The following is a 25943-nucleotide window of genomic DNA, read 5'->3' on the forward strand; positions in this document are numbered from 1 at the left end:
GTACCAAAATGCTGTTATTACTAACGATTCAAAATAGAAAGTTGACTCAATCCTAAGAATCTTTAGTAGTAATCCATAGCATACGCATATTTACTTCCACTATTAGTCCTTGGCCATCATACGAACTAATTACATTGCTTGTAATTCTCTCAACTTTTAAAAAATAACACAGTCCTTCATAAAATAAGAATGTTAATTTTTGGAGTCTGAGTTATATTTCCTCTGGTACTAGTGGTCTCTTGCCATGATTAAACCAGCCTCTTCCTCAAGACCTTCATACACAAGAGAAGCTCAGCTTAATCAATATGAATATGATTTTCACTTGTAACTAATGGCATTCATGTAGTGAGACTGCTGGAAACATCTGTGGCTATGAAAAAAAGAAAAAGCTGTCCAATAAAGAATTAAACCTGAACTTTGACTTCATGTCCAAAGATCAAATAAACTTTCCCTCCTCTAAAACATTTTCCTCTAAATATGACCCATAGTTGCCTGAGAAGGTTTATAAAATAACAGCACAACAAAAAAAACATATTATCACATCAGAGTCATACCAGCTAAGATCTAAAGATTAACTGTATGAGAAATTCAGGTACATGAACATTTCATGTATAATCTTTAATCTGTGACATGTTTAAATCAATTTGATTTTCAATCTGAGGAACTTATCTTCCTTGGAATTTTGTTTTCCTTGATTCCTTGCATTCTTTACACAGGTACATGAACTTATATTCTAAAATGAGTCAGGACTATGAAAAAAAGAATAAAGTTAACTGTGCACTAAAGAATTAAACCTATCTTTCTGGACTTTGACTTCATGTCCAAAGGTCAAATAAACTTTTCCTCCTCTAAAACATTTTCCTCTAAATATGACCCATAGTTGCCTGAGACGGTTTATAAAATAACAGCACAACAAAAACCATATTATCACATCAGAGTCATACCAGGTAAGGTCTAAGAACTGCCTAAAAAATACCCTCTTTTTGTAAGATCATATTCTAATAATTCACTGTTAAGTAGACCATACCGAATTCTATCAAGTCACAGGCAAGACTGCTAATAATATTAAGGAAATATTAGCCTCAATGACCCATGTTATCATTCAGATACTAGGTGTCCCCCAAAAAAATTCATGTGTGAAACAATACAAAAAAGTTTAGAGGTGAAATGATTGGGCTATGTTTTAACTCAATCAGTATGTTAATCAGTATGACTTAATCAGTATATTAATCCCCTGATAGAGATTAACTGGTGGGTATAGTATAATATAGGCAGACAGGGTATGGCTGGAGGAAGTGGGTCACTGGGGCATGCCTTTGGCTTACACATTTTGTTCTTAGAGAGAGGGGAAGTCTCTCTGCTTCCCAGTTCTATGTTCTGAGCTGCTTTCCTCTACCATGATGTTCTCCCTCACCTTGGGCCTAGAATAATGGAGCTGACTGTCTTTGAACTGAGACATTGAAAACTGTGAGCCCCAAATTAACTTTTCCTCCTCTAAAACTGGTCTTTTATCAGGTCTTTTTATCAGGTCTTTTGGTCCCAGCAGCAAAAAAGGTGACTAAAACAACCCATAAATCTACCACACATAAGAATGCAGTTTAAGTCTTCGTGTCTTGGCAACTACATGGTGCCTAAAAGCCAAAATATCATCCCCTGATAGAAAAGTCAAAATTAGTTACAGAAGAACAAAGCTTTGGATTAAATAAAATAGATCATGTATCACATATTTTCAAAGTATACATTATATTAGATAATGAATATCAAAACTTTAAAATGATGCCTAAAAGGCTAGGCATAATATAGATCAGTTTGTGACAAAAATATTAGCCTTTTCACATGGCAGTAACAAAATCAAGAGTATTTTTATTTAAACCCTACCACTGTCCACTCCCTGGGAGAACTTAATCAAATTCAGAGTCTCAGTTTATTCATTTCTAAAAAACAGAGAATATCTATGTTTCAGTATTATAGAGACATTAAATGAGAAAATGTGTGAGACACTAAGCCTAGGGCACAGCACACAGTAAATGTGCAAACTTTTCTTTTCTCTTCACATAAATACAGTAACCCAAATACAGAAAGCATAGACTGTTGCTCTACTACTCTAGATATTATCAAGTCTTGATTCTTACTTGGATCAGAACTTTTTTTAACATAGGAAATAAGTTTATTATTGATCATCTCAACCTAAAACCACTACACCTGGTCTGACCATGAAAAAAACATCAGAAAAATACGTGACGACAAGCATTGTACAAAATACCTAACCAGTACCCTTCAAAACTGTCAAGGCTGAGTTGGGGAATATAGCTCAGGCTATGCTCTAGGTTCAATCCCTATACCACAACAGAACAAAAACTATCAAGGTTTAGTAAAAACAAGTCTGACAAACTGTCATAACCAAGAATATCCTGTGGGCTGGGGTTTTGGCACTGTGGTACAGCACTTGCCTAGCATGCGTGAGGCACCATAAATTAATTAATTAATTAATTAATTAATAATAATAAATAATAAGGTCCATCAACAATTAAAAAAAACTAAAATTAAAAAAAAGAAGACCCTAACATGACCCTAACATGTATTAAAGGTAATAGAGCATCCTGGATCAAACCCTGGAATGGAGAAAGGAGATTAGGTAAAACTAAGGAAATCTGAATCAAGTTTGAATTACAGTTAATATAAAATGAGTTCATTATTGTATCAAATGTACTACAACAATATGAGCTAATAATAGGAGAAAGTGGGTATGAGGTATATGGGAACCCTTTACTATCTTTACAATTTTTCAGTAGAACTAAAACTGTTCTAAAATAAAGCTTATTTTAAAAATAAAAACACCCCTTAGGAGAAAAAATAAACTAAGAATTTAAGAATTTACAAGGACACAATCCAACCAAATCATGACATCACCACAACTCATGTATTTTCTGGAAAACTGTATTTTACACTTATAAGAGAAATTTTTGAAAGGAAATGATATAAAATACCAAGGTATTACTATGATAATACTTTCGGCCTCACAGATTTCTCTGAAAGAGTTTTTGGAAGTCTATGAGTCCCAGAAACATACTTTAAGAAGATTCCCAAGCAACTGGAAATATAAGATTTCTGGTTAGGAATTCTGCTAATACACTGTGTAAACCACTGGCCATTTCTCTTATTTTTTCAAAACTAACTTTTTCTCCAGCTAAGCTCCCCAAATTTACTGAAGAGTCCCATTATATACCTGCCAGATTTTTATATTGTATTTTTCAAGCTTCTAATAAGAACAATGGAAGTTGGAGATAGAAAAGAAAGAGGAGGAGGGAAAAGAAGAAGAAAATAGAATCTTTAGTGCCTATTTGGAAAGTTCAATTACAAATAATGCAGTACTACTAACTTTCAGAAGTTAAGGAAGATACATGCAAAATACAACATAAAGTATACCCATCAAATTGTTTTCATCTTTTTAAAATGTCACCTTTAGTAGAAGTTTCAACAAAGTTGTAAAATGGCAGAAAGAATAACAGTCTAGAAAACAAAATACTTAACAAAATGTAGGTTGGTTGGTTTGCTTTCTTGCTTAAATAGCAGTCACAGTTATTCTCTTAAGTCCTCATTTTTTCTAAGCCAGTTAGGATACTAATTTACATACCTATTGAATTAAAAGATCTAGGCAATGAATATATGTGATTGCTTTTATAACAGGAAGACAATCAACATTATATGCTACCTGATAACTATACACAATTCCATCTATAAAGTATTCTTGCCTAGAAAAATCTGAATTTGAATGTGGCCAAACCTCTACTATCCTACTCTAATTTGCAAGAAATATAGGGAACCAAGGAATATATTAAATAATAACCATAAAAGGAAAGCCAATATTATAGGAAACTCTAAAGAACAAATAACTTTGTTTCTCAATAAATTGAAAAGGAATATTTAAAACACATGAAAGGGAGACTTAAAAGGTTCATAAAGACCTAAGTGACATATCAACCAAGACAAATGACAATATACTATAAAGAGAATATTTGAGATAATCAGGGAAGTTTAATTTTTAGGGATAATGATGTATTTATGGTTGAATTTTTGAAGAAAAGTACTTGTATTTTAGAGCTATATGTCAAAATACTTTTGAATAAAATCATATCTAAGATTTGCTAAAAAAAAAAATTATGATTTGGGAGAATGAGAACATAGATGAAACAAAACTGACCTGAGTTGAAAACTGTTGAAGATGGGTGACAGGTATATGAGGTTACATTATAATAGACCACCTATTTTCTTAATTCAGTATAATTAAAATTAATTGATATTTTCCATAACAAAAAGTTCAAGAAAATTAGTCTCTATTCAATTAACTGACCATGTGATTTAATATAAAACGTTAGCAAGCAGCTATTAGTAAGATGAAGTTATTTTAATATGAGAGAATGAGTATGTAGGTAATAAATTGGTGACTAAAATTTTTGCATTTTATTATTTTACTTGAGGAAGATATCTTAAACTTAAGAATTCTCATAACTTATGACTTCAATCAAGCTGGCAACTCTCAAGACGAGATGCCATACAAAACTTTGAATTATCCAGCAATATGACCCGATTCCAATAGAGTGGGTTGCTCCAGAGGTTAGTACTGACTCTTGTAAGCAGAAAAATAGTCTCCCAAAGATATCCACATCCTAATCCTTAGAATCGTGAATGTTACCTTATCTGGAAAAAGGGACTTTGCAGATGTGATTAAATTAAGGAGCTCCAAATAGAGCGGCTGTATGATTATCTGAGTGCACTATCTCAGTGGGCCCAATGTAATTACAAGGGTCCTTATAAAAGGGAGGTCAAAGGGTCAAAGAAAGAAGTAGGAAATGTGAAAACAAAAGCCAGAAGCTAGAGTGATATATGAAGGGGCCATTAGCCAAGGAATGAAATCAACCTCTAAACACTGATAAAAGCAAGGAGACATTCTCTCTCAAAGCCTTTAGAAGGAACACAATCCTGCCAACCCCCTTCTTTTAGACTTCTGAATTCAAGTACTGTTAAGATAATAAATTTGTGTTGCTTTAAACTACAATAGCAATAGGAAACTAGTATAATGACCAATGGTAAAATTTAAAAGAGGATTAGTAATTAGCATATAGATAATTTATAATTGGACTTGAATGAATGTCTTAAAGATCAATTATTAAATAAATCAATTATTAAATAAATATATGCTAAAATAATGACGAAGCTAAACTAATAGTATTTATAAAAAGAAAACAAAAATAGCAACAGAATTCCATTAAATTACATGTACACACATACAAGCTCCACAATTTTGCCCAATGTTATAGCCAGATTCCTTAGAATATGATTTAAAGTTTTTAGTAAACACTAATAATATATCAATCTTACTTTATAATCACTAAATCTGAGTAATCATCAATAACCTAGTATATATATAAAATCAAAGTTTCAAGAGATTGGATCATCTAAGCTCATTAGTAAGATGCTCATTGATGAAGTTCTAGGAATTGCTGAACTAAATCATCTTTGCAGTTCATTACACTTTAAAAAACCTTGGATTCAAAGCACTCAGTTGCAATTAGGATCTTAAATATTCCCTCAATTCAGTCCTTTATAAAATACTACTTTCATTAAAAACTTTCATTAAAAAGTTTCATTAAAAACTTTCATTCTTTTCTGGAGTCATTTGTATAATAAATTTTTAATACAATAAAAAATTTGTCTTCTAATAGACTTTATAATATACAGCTCCCCTGTATCAAGATATTTAATTTAGTCACTTGCTAACTTTCCTCTGGTAACAACTTTTCTTAAGATAAGGAATATATTTAATACAAAGCACCATCTATATTCTTGTCAAGAAAAATCTGAATTCAAATCTGAGAAAGCTTCTAACATCCAAGTGATTCTATTCTGAAAGACAGGCATATAGTCATCATCTCAGTGGTATATTATTCAGTACAGACTGACTTCAATTTTGCCACTTAAGTTGTGATAAGATCCTTGAGCCTAGTTCTCTATCTCTGAAAGTGGGGATAAACAAATATCTGCCTTTAATGGCTATTATGAAGACAGTCTAATAAATAATACTCTTAGAAAATGCCAACTTCTTATTAATAATGACTTTTTTCTTTTTTTGAGTGCTGGGGATCAAACATAGGACCTCACACATGATAGGCAAGCACTCTATCTCTGAGCTGCACCCCCAGTCCTATTATTGACATTTTTATTATCAGTAGCAGATCAAACTATTTTAGCTAAAGAAAGTCCATCTGCTTTAAAAAAGATGATGTTTATAATAAAAAAATATACATCATGTTCTAAAGAAAAGGTTTATTCTTAACTCTTTTCTGAAATCACAGTAAAAATGAAATAACCTACCATCAGTTTTCCATTTATAGTTACTCTGAAAATAATCATCATAAGTTATCTTCACTCCCATTTTATTCTCTACTAACAAATGATTACTTTAAAGTTTAACTTTTCTTTTGATCACTTAAGCATCCAAAAAACATCTGAACCAGAAATTCCAAAAAGGTTGGGAACAATACAAGTCAGCAAACCTGCATTTTGCTATTACTCATTAAACTGTTTGTACACTGGAGCCTGAACAAAGCACATCCACTACATCAAAATCTATAAACACCTCAGTATATTAACTCTCATCTCCCTAGCAAACTGAAAGACAGAAAGTTAGCCTCTGCCTTACTCCAACAACATAGATTTATCAAAGAACCTGTCACCTAACAAATTAATAAAGCTACCAGTTGACTACTGAGAAGCACTTTACTCTAGGTAACAAAAATATTTCTAATAGTCTATAAATCAATATTTAATGGAATCACTCAAAATTCACAAGATAATTGAAAACAAAATTATTCTGTAGTCAAATCATTTTGTACAATGACCAATCGATTAATCTATCCTAATGGTATATTTTTAAAAATTTATAGGTAATATGTACTTATCCACTACCCCTGCTTATTTTAATTTCAGAATATAATTCAATCATGATCACAAATAGCAATGTTTATTAAACTTTCATCTTTTTGTAGAAAAAAAAATACACATGGTGGGCTGGGATTGTGGCTCAGTGGCAGAGCATTTGCCTTGCACATATAAGGCACTGGGTTCAATACTCAGCACTACATTAAAAAATAATAAATATTGGTCTGAAGTTTTCTTTTTTTTGATGTATCTTTGTCAGGTTTTGGAGTCAGGGTGATGTTGGCCTCATAGAAGATTTGGAAGTGCTACCTCTTTTTCTATTTCCTGAATTAAATTGAAGAGTATTGGTATTAGTTCTTTTTTAAAGGTCTTATAGAACTCGGCTGTGTATCCATCTGGTCCTGGGCTTTTCTTGGTTGGTAGACTTCTGATGGTGTCTTTTATTTCGTTGCTTGAAATTGATCTGTTTAAATTGTGTATATCCTCCTGATTCAATTTGTGCAAATCATATGAGTCTATTTGCAGGTAAATGGATGAAGTTGGAGAAGATAATGATAAGTGAAGTTAGCCAGTCCCAAAAAAACAAATGCCAAATGTTCTCTCTGATATGAAGAGGCTGATTCATGTTGGGTAGGGAGGGGGAACAAGGGAAGAACTCTAGATGAACTCTACATAGGGCAGAGGAGTGGAAGGAGAAGAGAGGGAGCACAGGGTTAGAAATTATGGTGGAATGAGATGGACACATTATCCAAAGTACATATGTTAAGACATGAATTGGTATGAATATACTTTGCATACAACCAGAGATATGAACAAATTGTGTTCTATATAATATGAATTGTAATGCGTCATATATAATGCATATGTAATGCATCACCATCATATGTAAATTAAAAATTAAATAAATGAAATAAAGGTATTGTGTCAATCTACAACTGAAAAAATATTTTGAAAAAATATATACATGGCAATTGCCTTAATTCTTATTTTAACTGTTTCATTCAATCTGCTTGCTCACAGCTCCATGTAACTTGAAATTAGAGGTATTTTATTTCCTAAACTGCTAACTTTCTCTTGATTTCACTAAAGACAAAAAATATTTTGAAGAAAATAACACAAACTATTATATCAGTATGGGCTGCATTCTGCACTACATGGCTGGGAAGGTAGGGAAAATAGGAGATGGAGCAGAAATATCAGAGAACTGAACACACTACATTCCAACAAGCTTTAAACTATCTTTAATTCTCATATCAACAGAGGGATTAAACCATTACTTTTAAAATACTTTTTAAAAGTTTTTTTTAAATACATTTTAAGAACAAAATCAAGGCTTACATGAAATGCTTTACAGCCGCAGGTATACTTATGCTATATTTGAACTACTCACCGAAGTTCGGTCAGGTTCTCCATCTGTCAAACCTGCCTCCATAATGGAAGAAGATAGATTTATGCTTCTCTTTCCATTAATCTTTAGCCATTCTATAAGTCTGGAAATCCTAGAAGAAAATCACATGGATTAGGAGAGATATGAAACTATTAAGTAGAATATAAACTATTAAGTACACAAAATGGGAGAAATTATTTAAGGCTGCTAATGGGAAATTTCTTGACAACAACAACAACAAAAAAGGATATGTACTTGAAGAATGGTAAAGGTTCAGAGAAAAATGACAGAAAAAAAAGCAGTCCAAGTGAACAGGAAAAACTAAGAAGAATGTCAAACCAATGAAACTGTCTAAAACTTGAAAAGATACTTAAATCATTTCATTTGACTCTACTTGTAATCAAATAAAATTAATTTTTCACGATTACATTGGTGAAAACTAAAAAGTATGCTAAAATCCAACATGGAAGATATTCTCATACACTATTGTGATGAGAATATGAATCAGAATGACGTTTTTGGAGGATAACTGTTTGAGTTTGATTTTGATTTTGGAGGAAAGAATGAAGAAACTCATGTTTATTAAGCATACATGCTGTGCCAGGTACCACATTCAATGCTCCCACTCATCCCATTAATAAAATTTCCCTGGGAAGTAGGTATTTTTATAATGTTTTATTATGTGTTATAATTACACATAATAGTGGGGTTCTCTGTGACTTATCTATATATGCACATAATAATTTGCTCCATTTCATTCCCAACACTTCCCCTTTTCTTCTGCTCTCTCCCCTTGATTCCTCCTCTTCTTTTCTACTGGTCCTCTGTATATTTTTGGAGGAAAATTTAAAATACCTATGCTTTCCTCCAGTAATTTCAATAGAAATTTTCCCTCAGATAAATAAATGTACAGAGATTTCTAAACACATTCAACAAAGTAATAGATGAGAAAAAGATAGAAACAATCTTATTGTCGATTGTTAGGAACTTCCTTAAGTTATATTACAGAAATAAAATGGAATAGCGGTTTAAAAAAAAAAAAGGTAGATGTGTATATACCAAACTATAAAGAAGACTATGACATGTTAGGTGGAAAAAGCAAATAACAACATAACATATAAAAGACTTTTTGTTTTCACATTTTTCTGTGTTTACCATGCATACATATTCCTTTTATACTTATTTTTATTTCCAAAAGTCTTAGAAGTCTCTCTTTCCAAGTCTTTTTTTTCTTTTCAACTTTTTAACAAAATTCCTAGCTTGAATACCTGTAGTAACTATATGGATGCAAACACCTCCAATAACCTCTCCATAATTACTCCTTTAAAACACCTAACAAAAGCCATGCCATCTAATCAGTAGACTTTCAGTCATTTGTCAAGAGTTCCAAGAGCAGTTTCTGCAAATGTGAAAAGCTGCAGCCCTTTGGAGGGATGGCACTAGGTTGCTTTGATAGAACCAGTAAGATTGGGCTGGGGTTGTAGCTCAGTGGTAGAGCACTTGCCTAGCATATGTGAGGCACTAGGTTCAATTCTCAGCACCACGTACAAATAAATAAATTAAATAAAGGTCCATTGACAACTAAAAGAAAAAATTAAAAAACAAAGATTAGCCCAAGAGACTACTCTTTCAGTTTCAGAAATTTTAAGGAGGGCTTTCCTCATTGTATCTATTCCAATACATTGTAATTATTTGTTCTCATGAACCAATTCTCTTAAGGAGAGAGACTGCATTTTATTAATTTATCCAATTTTAATTCCAGGTAGATGTTTAATAACTTTTATTGCACTGAGCCAATACTATCAACTCAATTATCTAGATGAGCAAATAAAATACGAAACAGCAGATAATCGAACTTTATGTTTATGGGATACACACTGAAATTAGCATTGAATAGTGAGAGACACATTATAGAAATTTGCAGTATTAAAAACAAAAAGAAAACCTCCTCAGGAAGTTTCTACTTCAAAAACTGTTACCAATTTTCTCATCCTATTTCCTTTTAGCAATTCATTCATCTCTAGGTATTATACTTAGAATACATCAATGAGCAAAATGAACAAAAAACAAAATACTACTCTCATAGAAATTATATTCTAGGAGAGGAAGACAAAGAATATACAAATTAGTAAATTATATAATATATGAGAAAATAGTAAGTGCAGTCAGGTGCTGTAGTGCACAGCTGTAATTCCAGCTACTCAGGAGACAGAGACAGGAGGATCAAGTTTGGGGCCAGCCTAGACATGTTATTGAAATCTCTCAAAATAAAATAAGCTGGGCACTGTGGCACACACCTATAATCCTAGTAGCTTGGGAGGTTGAGACAGGAGAATTGCAAGTTCAAAGCCAGCCTCAGGAAAAATAAGGCGCTAACAACTCAGTTGAAACTCTGTCTCTAAATAAAATACAAAATAGGGCTGGGGATGTGGCTCAGTGATCAAGTGCCCCTTAGTTCAATCCCCAGTACTCCAAAACAAACAAACAAACATACACACACACACACACACACACACACACACACACACACACATAAATACCAAAAGTGGCTGGTAGTGTAGCTCAGTAACAGAGCACTTGTCTATGCCTAATATATGTAAGGTCCTGGGTTAAATCTAGCATGACAAAAAAAGAAGGAAGAAAGAGGTGGAGGAAGAAAAGTAAAGAAGGGGTGTGGGGAGCAGGCTAAAACAAACCAGAGATTAAAGGATTATAATTTTAAATAGAAATAATGGTCATGGTGGATCATTGAAAAGGTGACCTCTGATCAAAGACTTGAAATAAGGGAATTTTTTTCAGAGGGAATAAAAATAATCAGAGGGAATTGCCAGTGCAGAAGCACTAAGGTGCGAGTATAACTTGTAAGTTTGAGGAATATCAAGGGAGAAATGTAACCAGAACATTGTAAGCTAAGAGAAGAGCAGAAGATGTGTTGACAGTAACTACAATGGGAGAAGAGTAGAAATTGGAAGTTCAGCTGAAACGCTATTGCACTACTCCAAAAAAAACACAATGTATTAACAGCATGAAGATGAGTGCAATAAAGATACTGAAGAGTAGTAGAATTCTTCATGTATTTTGAAGATTTTATGAAAGATAGACTCAGAGTATGAAAGAAAAAGGAATTGAGAATGAACATGAATTTTGGTTTCAATGACTAGAAGGACTAACTGTCATAAAATGGCATAGGGAAGGCTGCTTTTTCTTTAAAGGGCTAAGGCTGAGGACATGGATTAGAAATTTAGTTTAGGGAGTAAGTTTGAAACATCTATTCCACATTCAACTGGATATTTTGAGCAAACAGTTGGATATAAGGGTTGGGAGCTCAGGAAAAAAGTGTCTAAACTAGAGATAAAAATTTGGGAGTTGTTATATTGAGATAAAAATTTGGGAGTTGGCATTTAAAGCCATAGACTAGATTAGATCATGTGGAGAATGGATAGCAAAGGATGGATTTCAGAACTTCTTAGGTTTATGTATCTCACCTTAACATTTAACCCATTTTTGAATTTATCAAAAAAAAATTCAGTTAAACAGATTAGATATAAATGGAAATAAATTAGTATACAAATACTAAAAAAGACATTTGAAGAAAGTACTATGGGAGCTCAGAGAAAAGCAAAATGCTTAGGGGAAATGCACTGTATGGAAGTTCACCACTACCAAGGAACTGATATTTTAGAATACAGAACTGTAACCAACATTTAATACCAAAACATAAGTCTGGCAATGTATCTCTATTCTCGAGTGCTTTGTGGAATCATTCATAAAAAGCAAAGTGCACCTATCCTACTGTATTAAACAAGAAAAAAATGGTTATTACTCTTTCATACACACTGTGGTATTTATTACTTTTCCATCCACACTGCAGCATTTAGAATAGGGAGAATTTTAAGTATCAAACTACAGAGATTTTATCAATGGGTGTTTCATCTTGATTAATCCTATTGGTTCTCAAAGATTTCTTTTCAATTCAAAGTTCTCTCTCCACTTCGGGGAAGTTTTCTTCAGTTTCTTTGGTCACTTATTTCTTCCTTTCCATGTTCTCTTCTTTCTTGCTGGAATTTTTATTAAGCATATGTTGGGCCTCCATGTTTCTGGGTTTCAGTTTGATATTTCCCGATCTCATTTATTTGTATTTTTGTGTACTACATCCTAAAGCAACTTTATTTCCTAGATCACCAACTTGTCCAATTACCAACTTGAGACCATTCCATTTCTCAGTCCACCCACTGACTTTTAACTTTTTTCTTAAACTAAAACTCTGAATTCCCTGTTTAAACATTAGTCTGTCTATTCTTGTTTCATGTTTGCAGTATTCTTTTGAGACTTAGTACATAGTCAGATTTTCTTTTAAGTAGCTACTGCTCAGTGCTCTTCTGTCCAGGAAATCCCATTTCCTCTGAAGTCATTTTCCTTCCCTTGTCTTGACTCTTCCCCTTTATGCTGTTTTCCACAAGTGTCTAGTGATCCTTAGTGTCCATTCATATTTACAAATGAATAATCTGCAGATAAGCCTACCAGGTGTTTCTCTAGCAAGATTGTACCCTTTTATTTTTAGGTATCAATGGGAAAGGACTGTTGGATTATTATAAATGAATTAATTTCTCCTTGGTCATCTTTCATTTTAATGTTTTTTTAATAAATATTCAGGCTTTGATACTTTTAAGCGTGTGTACCTGATGTAAAGACAGTCAGCTGGGTGCAGTGCCACACACTTGTAATCACAGAGGCTCAGGAGGTTGAGGCAGAAGGATCTCAAGTTCAAAGTAGTCTCAACAACTTATTGAAGCCCTAAGCAACTTGATGAGACTCTGTCTCAAAATAAACAATAAAAAGGGGTAGGGATGTGTCTCAGTGGTTAAGCACCCCTGGGTTCAATTCCTGGTACCCAAAAAAGACTTTTAGTCATGTACATTTCAGTGGTATGCTCCCCATGTTCCACAATACATGACTAAGCAGGAAATATTTTTGTTAGGTATTTTTCATTTATTAAGGGGAAACAGATATAGTACATCCATGTAGCACATAGGTGAGCAAACTGTTTTTATAAAGGGCCAGATAGTAAACAGGTTTTACTTTAGACTGCAGGCCTCAGGATCTCTACTGCAACTACTTACCTCTGCTGTTGTAGCATGAAAGTAGCCATAGCTAACATGTAAACAAATGAGCCTGAGAAACTATATTTATTAAAACAGTAGTAAAGCACATTTTGGTCATCCTGTTGTAATGTTTCAGATTAGAATTGTAGGTGTAAGCTATATCTGCTGGCATTTTAAAGGAATCTTTTGGTGAGTCTAACACTTGCCATCACACTTTTTCTCCTATTTAGTTCCGTTATGTATATGCCTGAACCCTAAAGTAAGCTTCTTCTTTTACTCACAATATGTCTATTTTCTTTATTGTTTTCCTGAAGCAGCATGTCCCTGTACTTTTTGATCTTAGCTTCTGAATTCTTCTCCATAGGACTATCTTCTTATTATTATTGCCTTTGAACGATTTTTTCCCCCGAATTTTTTGTTCTCTTAAAGTCTAGCCAGGCTACATAAGGAATTGGGCACACAAAATCACTTTTATTGTACCTTTGTGACTCAGGATATAAGAAGTACAGTTAGGACAAGATCATATTTTGATTCTCCAGTAACAGGAGAGAATCTCATACAATATCACTCCCCATAACTTGCAGAAATGGTAGCATATATTAAGAATGATTTATTTTTATATGAAAAATATATGATGTTGACAGAATACAAATAATATAGCAGAGTAAAGTCTCAGAATGAAGAGGGAAGTGTTGAGAGCACATTTAATTTTTAAAGACATGAATGTATTATATTCTTAGTGGTGGACATGTGATAAAAGTCCAATAAAATGTTAGGCACCGAATGCCAGACAGATGTTTCTCAAATGATTTTTTTAAGCAAGGGTTTGATTTTACAGTAAAATCATAAGAGGAGATACGATTTGCTGTAATTATAAGCACATTATATTTTAAACAGATCATTCTCAAAAGTTTTACATGAAGAAAATAGTATTGAAACCACATATATAAGGAATTCAGTATATAAAGCAAAAGTCACAAAATATGAGGCAATTGGCTCTGATTTGGATTTTTAAAAAAAGGTTTAGGGCTGGAAAGTTAGCATTATGGTAGAGTATTTGCCTAGCAAGAGCAAGGTCAGGATCTGATTCCAAATAGTTGGGAAGGAAAACGACTTTTTTAAGTATTTAATTTTTTTTTAACTTGACTTTTTTATTATTTGTAAAATTCAAATATATTTGTTGATCATGTATATCTATTTTATGGATTGTGTTTTAATAACTATTTTATTATATTTTATACACATATACACATTCAAGTTTATATAAAGTATAAACACAACCATATCACACACGGCTGAAGCTTTTTTTTTTTTATTGGTTGTTCAAAACATTACAAAACTCTTGACATATCATATTTCATACATTAGATTCAAGTTGGTTATGAACTCCCAATTTTACCCCATATACAGATTGCAGAATCACATCGGTTACACATCCACATTTTTACATAATGCCCTATTAGTAACTGTTGTATTCTGCTACCTTTCCTATACTCTACTATCCCCCCTCCCCTCCCCTCCCATCTTCTCTCTCTACCCCATCTACTGTAATTCATTTCTCTCCTTGTTTAATTTTCCCGATCCCCTCACAACCTCTTATGTGTAATTTTGTATAACAGTGAGGGTCTCCCTCCATTACCTTGCAATTTCCCTTTTCTCTCCCTTTCCCTCCCACCTCATGTCTCTGTTTAATGTTGATCTTTTCTTCCTGCTATTCCTCCCTGCTCTGTTCTTAGTTGTTCTCATTATATCAAGGAAGACATTTGGTATTAGTTTTTTAGGGATTGGCTAGCCTCACTAAGCATAATCTGCTCTAGTGCCATCCATTTCCCTGCAAATTCCATGATTTTGTCATTTTTTACTGCTGCGTAGTACTCCATTGTGTATAGATGCCACATTTTTTTTATCCATTCATCTATTGAAGGGCATCTGGGTTGGTTCCACAGTCTAGCAATTGTGAATTGTGCTGCTATGAACATCGATATGGCAGTATCCCTGTAGTACGCTCTTTTAAGATCTTCAGGGAATAGTCCAAGAAGGGCAATAGCAGGGTCAAATGGTGGTTCCATTCCCACCTTTCCCAGGAATCTCCATACTGATTTCCAAATTGGCAACACCAATTTGCAGTCCCACCAGCAATGTACAAGAGTACCCTTTTCCCCACATCCTGGCCAGCACTTGTTGTTGTTTGACTTCATAATGGCTGCCAATCTTACTGGAGTGAGATGGTATCTTAGGGTGGTTTTGATTTGCATTTCTCTGACTGCTAGAGATGGTGAGCATTTTTTCATGTACTTGTTGATTGATTGTATGTCCTCCTCTGAGAAATGTCTGTTCAGGTCTTTGGCCCATTTATTGATTGGGTTATTTGTTTTCTTATTGTTTAATTTTTTGAGTTCTTTGTATACTCTGGATATTAGGGCTCTATCTGAAGTGTGAGGAGTAAAAATTTGTTCCCATGATGTAGGCTACCTATTTACCTCTCTTATTTTTTCTCTTGCTGAGAAAAAACTTTTCAGTTTAAGTAAGTCCCATTTGTTGATTCTTGTTATTAACTCTTGTGCTATGGGTGTCCTATTAAGGAATTTGGAGCCCGACCCCACAATATGTAGATCGGAGCCAACTTTTTCTTCTATCAGATGCAGAGTCTCTGATTTGATATCTAGCTCCTTGATCCACTTTGAGTTAACTTTTGTGCATGGCGAGAGGAGGGGATTCAGTTTCATTTTGTTGCATATGGATTTCCAGTTTTCCCAGCACCATTTGTTGAAGATGCTATCCTTCCTCCATTGCATGCTTTTAGCTCCTTTATCAAATATAAGATAGTTGTAGCTTTGTGGATTAGTCTCTGTGTCCTCTATTCTGTACCATTGGTCCACCCGCCTGTTTTGGTACCAGTACCATGCTGTCTTTGTTCCTATTGCTCTGTAATATAGTTTGAAATCTGGTATCGCTATACCGCCTGATTCACGCTTCCTGCTTAGAATTGCTTTTGCTATTCTGGGTGTGCGTGGTTTATTTTTCCCCAACCTTTCACCTTCAGCCTGTGTATGTCTTTTCCAATCAGATTTGTCTCCTGAAGACAGCATATTGTTGGATTTGTTTTTTTAATACATGTTACCAGCCTATGTCGCTTTATTGGAGAGTTTAAGCCATAAACGTTTAGAGTTACTATTGATATATGGTTTGTACTTCCAGCCATGTTTGATTATTTATCTTCTTTTAGTTTGTTTCTCCAAGGTTATCTTTCCCCCCACCCTCTGACTTTATAGAGGCACTTCCCACTGATGGATTTGGTTATTGTTTTTCATTTCTTCCTCGTGTAGTGTTTTGCTCAAGATGCTTTGCAATGCTGGTTTTCTGGCTGCAAATTCTTTTAGCTTTTGTTTATCATGAAAGATTTTTATTTCGTTGCCGTACCTGAAGCTTAATTTTGCTGGATACAGAATTCTTGGTTGGCATCCATTGTCTTTCATTGTTTAAAATACGTTGTTCCAGGATCTTCTCGCTTTCAGTGTCTGTTATGAAAAATCCGTTGTTAACCTTATTGGTTTACCCCTGAATGTGATCTGCCTCCTTTCTCTTGTAGCTTTTAATATTTTCTCTTTGTTCTGTATATTGGATATCTTCATAACAATGTGTCTTGGCGTTGGTCTGCTGTGATTTTGTGTGCTCGGTGTCCTGTATGCATCTACAATTTGTATATCTGTTTCCTTTTTTATTTCTGGAAAGGTTTCTATAATTATTTCATTCAGCGGGTTACTCATTCCCCTGGTTTGAATCTCTGTACCTTCCTCTATCCCGATGACTCGTAGATTTGGCTTTTTTATGTTATCCCATATCTCTTGGATGTTTTTCTCGTGATTTTTAACCAGCCTTTCTGAGTTGGCTAGGCTCTTTTCAAGATGATATATTTTGTCTTCATTATCTGACGTTCTGTCTTCTACTTGCTCCATTCTGTTAGTGATACTCTCAATTGAGTTTTTAATTTGGTTTATCGTTTCCTTCATTTCTAGAATTATTGTTTGATTTTTTTTCTATATTCTCTATCTCCTGATAAAGATGCTTTACTTCTTCTTTTATCTGTTTATGTAATTCATTTTCAATGTGTTCTTTCACTGTTTGGATTTGCTGTCTCGTATCTAAGGTTCCATTCCATCTGTCTAAGGTATTCCTTGAGTTCTTTATGTGACCATTTTTCTGCTGACTCTAGGTCCTCCTGAATATTCAGGCTGTCCTTCATTGTTTGTAGTCCTTTTCTTCCTTGCTTTTTTATGCTGGTCATGTTACTTCTTGTTCTGTTTGACTGCTGAGTTACTGTTTACTCTTATAAATTTATTTGATGCTTGGGAGGAAAGGTATTAGAAGGGCAGGGAAGAAGTCACTAAAGAGAATGAGAGGAGGCAGGTAGAATTCAAGGAAGGGGGAATAAGAAAATTGAAAAGAAATTAAAAGACAAAAGAAACACAAACAAACAAACAAACAAAAATTAGAAAATAAAGAAGGAAAAGAAAAAAAATTTTTACCAAAATAATAATGATAATAAAAAAATGAAAATTAAAATTAAAAAAATAATAATAAAATAAAAAAAATTTAAAACAAAAAATTGAAAATATTAAAAAAGTTAAAGAACAACAACAAAAATTGAAAAAGAAAGAAAAAGGGGAAAAAAAAGGAAAAGAGAAAAAAATGACAATAAAAATAATAATAAATGTAGTCCTAGAGTTCGATTAACCTCTCTTCCAGTAGGTGGAGCTGTGCCCACTGGGTCAAGCTTCTCCTCTCAATAGGTGGAAACCAATCACTGTGCAGCAGCTCCTCCTCCCAGACTGGGCGGGTCTCCAATCCTGAGTGCCTAGGGCCTTCTCTTGTGGTTCCTCAAGCCAGGCCGTGCTCACCTGTGAAGCTCACCACAATACTGGCTACACGCCAGGTCTGCTGTTCCTGGGAGCCCTGTTTTCATGAACGCCTGGGCTCCCTCTCCCTGTTTGCCTCCCTCAGACCCTAAGTTTGTAGAGCTTGGGGCTGAGAACCCCCAGCAAATTTGCTTGCCCTCCGGTAGCCACGCCCCCGGTAGCTGGTGCAAGAGACCTCAGCTGTCAGCACTGGTGGGATAGCCGGGAGTTCCGCGCCGCGAGTCCTGCACCACTCCTGATTCCCTCGGTCTGGCTATCGCGCTCACAGGAGAGCTGGGAGGGGCCCTTAAGGTTACCCCCGCTGTGTGGAGATGACTAGGGGATTACACACCTGTCTCGCTGGTTTCAATGCAGTTATCTCCTCCTCCCGTGACGTCAGTTCTCTGCCAAGGTGGTATCCCATGCAAATGGTGACCCTTCGTTCCCTATGCCGGGTGACCAATGCAACGGGTGGGTCCTGACTGTCTCTCCCAATCCCCATTTCAGTCCTGTGGCCACTGCCTATGAAGGCTCAGTTGGCTTTTACCTCTAAGTTCAGGGCCGACAAGTTATTTCAGCGGGATCGTTAGTGCTGAGTCACGAGAAGCAGGCGAACCGGAACTTGAATGCAGCTGATCTGTGCTCAGTGTGTTTTCTGAGGGGCCCAGACTATACGTCCCAGATCCACCTTAGCTCAGCATTGCCTAGTGATCCTGAGCAAACAGCCTTTAGATAATTTACAGCTCCCTGTGCCCGCGCAGTTCAAGAGGTCAGAGACTTGATGTCTCCGTGCCTGCCATCTTGTTAGACCTCCTCAATGATATTCATGTTACCCTTACAGTTTCGTGGCATAAGCAAGATCTTGGGGTTATACAAACTGCTGCTTCTGTTTCCAGTCCAGATTTCTAGAAATGAAACCCTGCTGCCGTCGCCTCCACCTCTGGGCCGCGCTCACGGGCGCCGCGCTTGTCCGTGACCTTAGCAGCGCCGCCGCGGCCTCCGCCGCTCCTCGGCCCGGTGCCCGGCTCCCAGAGCAGGCTCTGCCCAAAGGTGCAGCAGCGAACAGGCAACCGAGGCGCTCAAAGCCGTGGTCCAGCCTTTGGAGGACAGGGCTCGGCACGTAGCCCAGTTCCAGCCTCTAGATGCGGCTGCTGTACAATGTAGACAGAGCCATCAAGACAGCAAGCAGAAAGCAAATGGCAGCTCCCGTGGAGTGGATTTTCGGCCCCGAAACTACAGCCCAGCCAACAATCCCAATCCACTAACTCTCTCTGTATAGAAAATATTCAAAAAAAAAAAAAGGCGGGCACACTGAGCTTTCTTTGCCTCAGGTACTTACAATCCATTGCTGATTACACATTCAGCTTCTCTGCCGGGAGCGAAGTCGTTTTTTTTAAGTATTTTAAAAATGAAAAACTGTATGGGCTGGGGATGTGGCTCAAGCGGTAGCACGCTCGCCTGGCATGCGTGTGGCCCAGGTTCGATCCTCAGCACCATATACAAACAAAGATGTTGTGTCCTCTGAAAACTAAAAAAATAAATAAATATTTAAACTCTCACTCTCTTTCTCTCTCTCTCTAAAAAAAAATGAAAAATGAAAAACTGTATATAATAATATGGATTTAGGACTTGTCTTGAAATTATGGAAGACCTGGCAACATTGAGCAGTAACTAGAGATTAGCAGAAACCTTCCACTTTACAAGGGGCAGGTATTCTCCAGTTTGCACCCACCTCTCACAATGTATTTGTATCTGTACCTTCATTGCTGCACTCATTTTTGCTACTTGTGTGAATCCTGTAAGTAGATTCTGATTACTGACTTAAAGTACCTGTAACAGAATCCTTTTTAAAAGAAATGTTCAATAGTATACACAAATGCTTTGAATTTAGCAACTCTATATGATCCCATTTTAATTTATTCTGTTACCATCCTTTCTGTGGCTATGTTTTCTACCTATGCTTCTGAGCTCATCTAATAAGTCTTTACTCTTATAGTAAGGATTTATGCTGTCAGTTCTTCCATTTCCATATGCTTGAACTTTCCTAGTAATAGGCCCTTTCTCACTTCATATGGTCTTTGTCATATATTCTCCTCTCCCACCCTGCCACCTTCTTCTTTTTGTACCTTACAAATTTAAAAATATAAAAAATCATTTCTAGATTTTAAGTTATAGTTTGCTGACCTTCCCATCCTCTGACATGTCTTAAAGCTACCCTCTTATGACTTTTTGCTTGCACTGGAAGATTTCTCAACAGTGTTCGTGCATTCATGTACTTCCCCTGCCTTCACACCTACATGTTATACTGGTTCTCTCTCCAAATTAAAAGCATAGATCTGATCATGTCAATTTAATGTCAGGAAACTTAAGTTGTTCTCATTAAAGAATTTAAAATCTTCCCTTGGTGTTTGACGGTAATGATGATTTTGCTTATACTTGCCTTTCTCAGTTATTTCTTGCTTTTCCCGACCCTTTGTCTCAGCCAGTTCATTATTCTACATACATGCTAGTGCTTTCATATTCTGATATTTCTCCCACTTTCTTCCTTCTTGAGAATTGAGAATGTTTCCTTTCCATAACAAAATCTAACCCACCCTATGAAGGCCAGGTCACATATTACCTTCTTCATAAAGCCTTCCTTTACTTCCCCTAACTGGAAGTATTTTCTTTTCTTGAACTGCTTAAGTTCATAAGTCACATGTTATTATCTACTTTAAATTATTTAAATTTGTCTATATAACAGTTTATGTACCTATCTTCCCTATAAGTTTATTAATTGTAACATCCGTTTTATGCTTTTTATAATACTTTTATAACCTCTTGCCCTGAATGATTAACACCCACGGACTTGAAAGCACAAGTCTTTTTTCAAGGACTATATAGCTAGAGATTTTAAAAATTACCTAAAAGGATGGATGTTAGGAACAGAAGCCTGCACTTTAAATGGTGATCATCAAAGATCAGATACAATCAGAAGACATGTTTTATTTAATCTTCACAAAGTTTGGCTAATGTTTGGACTTACTAACCAGTTCACCAACTATTGTTTACTTAGTCACTTCAAAAGTGGTTCTTTATTGGTCAGGTCCCTATAGATTTTTGAGTTTTTTACCTCAACTTTGGTAATTAACTTGCTGTAAAACAGATGATTTGTGACTACAAATGCTTCTTGATTTAAAATGGGATAAGGTACCAATAAACCCTTAAGTTGCAAATACCCTAATCTGAAAATGCATTTAATACCCCTTACCTACTGAACATTACAGCTTAACCTAGCCTACCTTAAACAAGCTTGGAACACTTCTATTAGCATACAAGTGGGCAAAGCCTATTTCATAATAAATTACTGAATAGCTTGTATAATTTATTGAATACTTACTGAAAGTGAAAAACAGAATTGTTATTTTACTATAACTTCACATTACCGTAAAGTAAAAAAAAAAAAAATAATCATTAAGTAGAACTATCATTAAATTGGGGACTGTCTATTTCTGGAATAATTATGTGTTGGACACATATACATAAGCATGAGTTTTGTATGCCTTATTAATATTCTCTTGGGTTCATTCCAATTTATGATTAAAATAAATGCAGTACCCTGCCTAACCTTCATTGTCTGGAAATATATATTCCTTTCCAATAAAATTTTCACTTAAGGAACCTTTTTTTATTTTTACTTTTTAGGTTGGGCATGTCAGCAAACTACAGCACATAATTTAAGAATGATTTTTATTTTTGTAAAAGACTATAAAGAAGGAAAAGGAGAAGGGGGGCTATGGGAGAAAAAAGCACGTTATGACAGAGACTATGTGGTCCACAAAGCCTGAAATACTTTCTAACTGGTCATAGATAAGGAGGATATCTATGTCCCATGGGAATGCTCACCAAAGGGTGATCCTGGTAGCATAAGATTTTAATGATAAAATGGATAAAATGGCTCATTCTATGATACCAGGCAGCCTTTCTCCAGTCACTATTGCTATTACCCAATGAGTTCATAAACAGAGTAGCCACGGTGGTAGGACTGGAGCTTGGGCTCAGCAACATGGCTTTCCATTCAACAAGGCTGACCTGGTTATAGCCACTGCTAAGGACCCAATTGGCCAACAGCAGAAACCACCAACAAGTACCCAATATGGCACCATTGACCAGGGTAATTATAAAATTACCTGTTTGTAACAGATAAAATTGAACTGTTTCCATCAGGGAAGGAGCAGCATTTTGTTCCCACTATAATAGATATTGTGGATACAGATCTGCCATCCCTGCATTCAATGTTTCTGTCAAAACTACCATCTGGGGACTTAGAAACTCCTACCCACTATCATGGTATTCCACATAGCATTGCTTCTGAATAAGGAACTCCTTTCACAGCAAATGAAGCACAACAATGAGTCCATGCTTATGGAATTCACTGGTCTTACAGCATTCTCTACTGTCTTGAAGCAACTGACTTGATAAAAGAGAGGACTGGCCCTTTGAAGATTCAATTATAGAACCAGCTAGATAGCAATATCTTGCTGGGACATGGTTCTCCAGGAAGCCATATATGCTCTGAACAAACATCTAATAAAAGGTATTGTTTCTTTCATAGTCAGAATCTATAGCTCTAGGAATCAGAGGGAAAAAATGGGAGTGACAAGCATCACCATTACCCCTACTACTAGAAAAATTTTTGCTTCTTATCTCAACAACTTAATGCTCAGCTATTCTACAGGTCTTAGTTTCAAGGAAAGGCATGCTTCCACCAAGAGACACAACGATCCCACTGAACTGTAGTTTGAAACTATCACCGAGCCACTTTAGGGTCCCTATGCCTCCAAATCAACAAGGAGAAAAAGAGTTACTGTGGTGGCTAAAGTGACTGGTCCCAATTACTCAGGGAAATTAGACTGCTACTCCACAATGGAGGTAAGGAAGGATATTCTAAATTTAGGAGATTCCTTAGGGATCTCTGAGTACTACCACACACTGTGATTAAAATCAATGGAAAACTACACCAACCCAATCCAGGTAAGACTACTAATCACCCAAATTCTTCCAAAATGGTGGTTTATGTCTCTGCATCAGATCTAAAACCAGTCAGAAGTCAGAAGAGGTAACTGTTGAGGATGAAGGGAATACAGTATGTACTAGAAGAAGGTAGTTACAAACACCTGATACAACTACATGAATAGTTACAGAAATGAGACCTGTAATTTCTAATTTTGTTATGAATGTTTGTATATGAATGTATCAATTATATTTTATTTCTTCCCTCTCCTATTCCCTTATAAGATGTACTGACTTTATATCTTAGTATTTTTGAGGTACTATTAACTCTATATCATAGTAGATTTACACAAAGAATGAATATGACCCAAAAATTTTACATCTGCTTTTGCAAAAAGGTTTAGTACATTATTGACAGAATAGTTGTATCATATTATGTAGAAGTATGACCTTGTTATTGTCTTTATTTGGATATTAAGTAGTATATTAATTTATTAGGGCTTCCTTAACAAAGTGCCACCAATGGGATGCTTCAACAATGCAATATATCTGTATATAGATAAGATACAGAGAGTTAAGATAACTTCCTCATTTGTCTGGAGGCTAGAAGTTCAAGATCAATGCACTGGCAGGTTTGATTTCTTCTGAGGCCTCTCTCTGGTTTGTTGGTGGCCTTCTTTTCTCTATGTCTTCACATGGTCTTTCCTCTGGACACAGCTATACAAATTACTCTGCTTATAAGGACATCAGAAATATTGAATTAGAGAATACCCTAAAGATCTCATTTTAACTTTAACTCTTCAAAAGGCCCTGTGTCCAAAAACAGTCACATTCTGAGGTACAGCAGATTATAACATCACTATGAATTTGGAGAGAGAGGGAAGGATAGCGTGGTTTAAGGAGATATATACAGATGCCAAGTTGGCAAGGGATGAACCATGATGGTTAGTTTTATATGTCAACTTGGTTAAGCTGGATTACCAAATGTTTGGTCAAACACCAGTCTAGATATTGTCGTGAAGGTATTTTTTAGACATGACTAACACTTAAATCAGCACAGAGTAAAACAAGTTAACTTCATAATGTCAAGGGACTCATCCAATCAGCCAAAGACTTTTTTAAAAAGAAAATTTAGGTCCTCTAAAGAAGGAATTCTATCCCCAGAGTGCCTTTGGACTCAAAACTCCAATACCAATTCTTCCCTGGGCTTACAGCCTGACAGCCTGTCCTATAAATTCCATACTTGCCAATCCCCCTAACTACATAAGTAAATCCCTTAATATCAGGCAATTGATCAATCTCTTCCCCTGCAGGCACATGCACACAGACTGTCTGACTGTGTTTTCTAGAGAACCCTGAGTAGTTTCATGCAAGTATGTATTCATATCTTATATATATACAGACACATTTGTTTCATCATTCATTCTCAGTACCTTCTGTGCTCTCCTTTATATCACAGAAGATAAAAAGCACTAGATGAGAATTATATTTGTCATATATTTGCCTCTGGCTAATGCAATGTACTACACAATATTTAGAAGGTGAGAGAGGGAAAAAAAACAACAACAACAAACTTTTCTTCTGATGGCAGTGAACAGACACATGGATTTTGATAGACATGAGGTTTTCACAGTGATCAACAAATGTTCTCCTGTCAGGTAGCCAGGTGAAACAACCAAGCAGCTATAACATTCAGCAGAGATAAACCTGAAGGAATAGTCTATTTCCATATCTCCAACTTTGTCAATAAATTACTAATTTCTTTTTGCTTGAAGTATCTGCAATAGTTTGTTTTCCTCCACTAACTGGATCTGATCATTTTTTAACAATTAAAGTATATTGTTAATATATATATACACATATATATGGTATACTTGGACAGCAATCAGTGCCAATTATAAAAATTAGGCAGGGAGGAATTACATTACATGGGCAGGAATAAGGGAGAATTTTAGATGATAGCATTGCCTAGAAAGGCCTTTAGGTCTCATTGAAAGGATGCTGAAACAAGAACTCAGAACATGAAGAGGTGAACCACACAAATGTCCAGGCAGAACTCTAATCAGCAAACACAAAGACATGGGGTAGAAGAATATGGAGTGTTTGAAAAATAGTCAAGAGACTGCCTTGGTAACTAGAACAAGGAAGAGAATGATGAGCAAAAGAGGACAGAAAGATAACTTAAGTTCCAAATCACAGAAAGTTTGGTAAGACAAGGACTTGGACTTTTACTCTGAATGAGATGGGAAGCTACTGCTGAAAGGGAAAATTAAGAAATGAAAGGATCTTATTTATGCAGGTTCTCTCTGGATGCTAGTTGAGAATAGATTATAAATTAGAAGGCTACTGCCATAATCCAGGAAAGAAAGAGACAATGGTAGCTTGCAGCAGAATAGTAGCAGATGTGGTAAACAATGTCAAATTCTTTATAAACTTTGACTATAGAGTCAAATTGATTTATTGGTGAGCCAGAAAGGAACTCAGCAAGATTTTTGCCCTAAAAAGGAGTAAGGAAAAATATTAAAGATCTTCCCTTTCATGTACCTGCAGTGACCTTTGAATGTTCCTGACAGAACATCTAAAGAATAATGACTTCTCTGTTGATTTGGCTCACTTAGGGGAACTCAG

The 25943-nt window shown here is 35.4% G+C and overlaps 1 protein-coding gene across 12 annotated transcripts in view; it reads right to left on the minus strand.

Moving 5' to 3' along the window:
* The window catches only part of OSBPL8 (oxysterol binding protein like 8), a 176213-nt gene that overhangs the window by 111239 nt on the left and 39031 nt on the right, over positions 1–25943 (minus strand). For 7 of the 12 annotated variants that reach the window (XM_081309175.1, XM_081309164.1, XM_081309170.1 and 4 more), the window contains one exon: positions 8330–8438. In XM_081309175.1, the coding sequence (XP_081165301.1) occupies positions 8330–8371 (42 nt within the window). In that variant the 5' untranslated portion in view covers positions 8372–8438. Of the gene's footprint in view, positions 1–8329; positions 8439–13005; positions 13131–19662; positions 19852–25943 lie in introns of those variants that run through there. The other 5 variants (XM_081309168.1, XM_081309163.1, XM_081309169.1 and 2 more) reach the window with 3 other exon arrangements.

Source organism: Spermophilus citellus (genome assembly GCF_964194105.1).
Source record: "Spermophilus citellus genome assembly, chromosome: 10".
Classification (NCBI taxonomy): Eukaryota; Metazoa; Chordata; class Mammalia; order Rodentia; family Sciuridae; genus Spermophilus; species Spermophilus citellus.